We start from the raw sequence: 1088 nt of genomic DNA on the forward strand, positions 1-1088 counted from the left end.
TTCCTGTGTCCTTTTCCTTAAAAATCTTTCTGAGTAAAATAGTGAAGAATCCAATCTAATTTAATCACATGCACAAGCAAAACATTCTCATTGTCAAAAAATAATTATTCAATGCCTACCTTAAAGAGAGAATGTGAAAATATCTTAGAAACATGGTCTTTAACCTGTAGGCACTGTAACAGCTCAGCGTCCCTGTCGTTTTGAGTGATTAACCATCCTTAGTAATAGTGTTTTGGTTGGTACATTGACAGTCATGTATAAACTATGATGGATATTTGTTAACTTGTATACTATTGAGAGGCTTAGCCATTGATTCCTGATATTCTGCACTAGCCAATGTTATCATTTAGATAGATGCCAGTGTACTCTTCTAGCTAGCGATCCACATACACCCCAGCCCTAAAAGACTCCTGCCTTTATCTTAAAATCATACCTTTCGCAAACGGCGTCAACAGAGGTATTCTAACAGACAGTATTCACAATATTTGCTACACATCCTACATTATATTTCTCCTAATTGTACTAAAAAAAATCCAAACAATTTGATTTATAGTATTCTGGTTCAAAACTATGCAGATGGTAGGTTTATCCACCAGCTATGTGGTTCCTCTAAATAACAGACCAGACTGAATATAATTGAATTCCTGTTTGAGTTGGAAAACTGAAAATCTATCGATCTTTATAACTTAGAAGTATATTAAAAATGCATATTTATATAAATATGGTTAACATGATTAATTTATTCCAGCTTTACTATTATAAAAAGATTATTAGAAATAACTAATGCTATTTTGGGACTTTTTTTAAATAGGGTGATAGTGGTGGACCATTAATGTGCTACTTACCAGAACATAAACAATTTTTTGTAATGGGAATTACCAGTTACGGATATGGCTGTGGTCGAAAAAATTTTCCTGGTGTCTACAGTGGGCCGTCCTTCTACAAAACATGGCTGACAGATCACCTCTACAACACAAGGAATAACGGCATATTTAATACAAATATACTACTTGGACAGGTCCTGATAGCTTTAGGTTCTGCTGTCTTACTAGCAACTCCATAAAGAAATTCTGAAGAATCTTTATTTT

At 33.7% G+C, this 1088-nt stretch overlaps 1 protein-coding gene across 1 annotated transcript in view; it reads left to right on the forward strand.

Moving 5' to 3' along the window:
- Positions 1–1088, forward strand: part of TMPRSS12 (transmembrane protease, serine 12) — a 29028-nt gene extending 27940 nt beyond the window's left edge. The window contains exon 5 of the mRNA XM_011368353.1: positions 812–1088. Within this exon, the coding sequence (XP_011366655.1) occupies positions 812–1063 (252 nt within the window). The 3' untranslated portion in view covers positions 1064–1088. The remainder of the gene's footprint in view (positions 1–811) is intronic.

The sequence above is a fragment of the Pteropus vampyrus genome, unplaced genomic scaffold (genome assembly GCF_000151845.1).
Source record: "Pteropus vampyrus isolate Shadow unplaced genomic scaffold, Pvam_2.0 Scaffold140, whole genome shotgun sequence".
Classification (NCBI taxonomy): domain Eukaryota; kingdom Metazoa; phylum Chordata; class Mammalia; order Chiroptera; family Pteropodidae; genus Pteropus; species Pteropus vampyrus.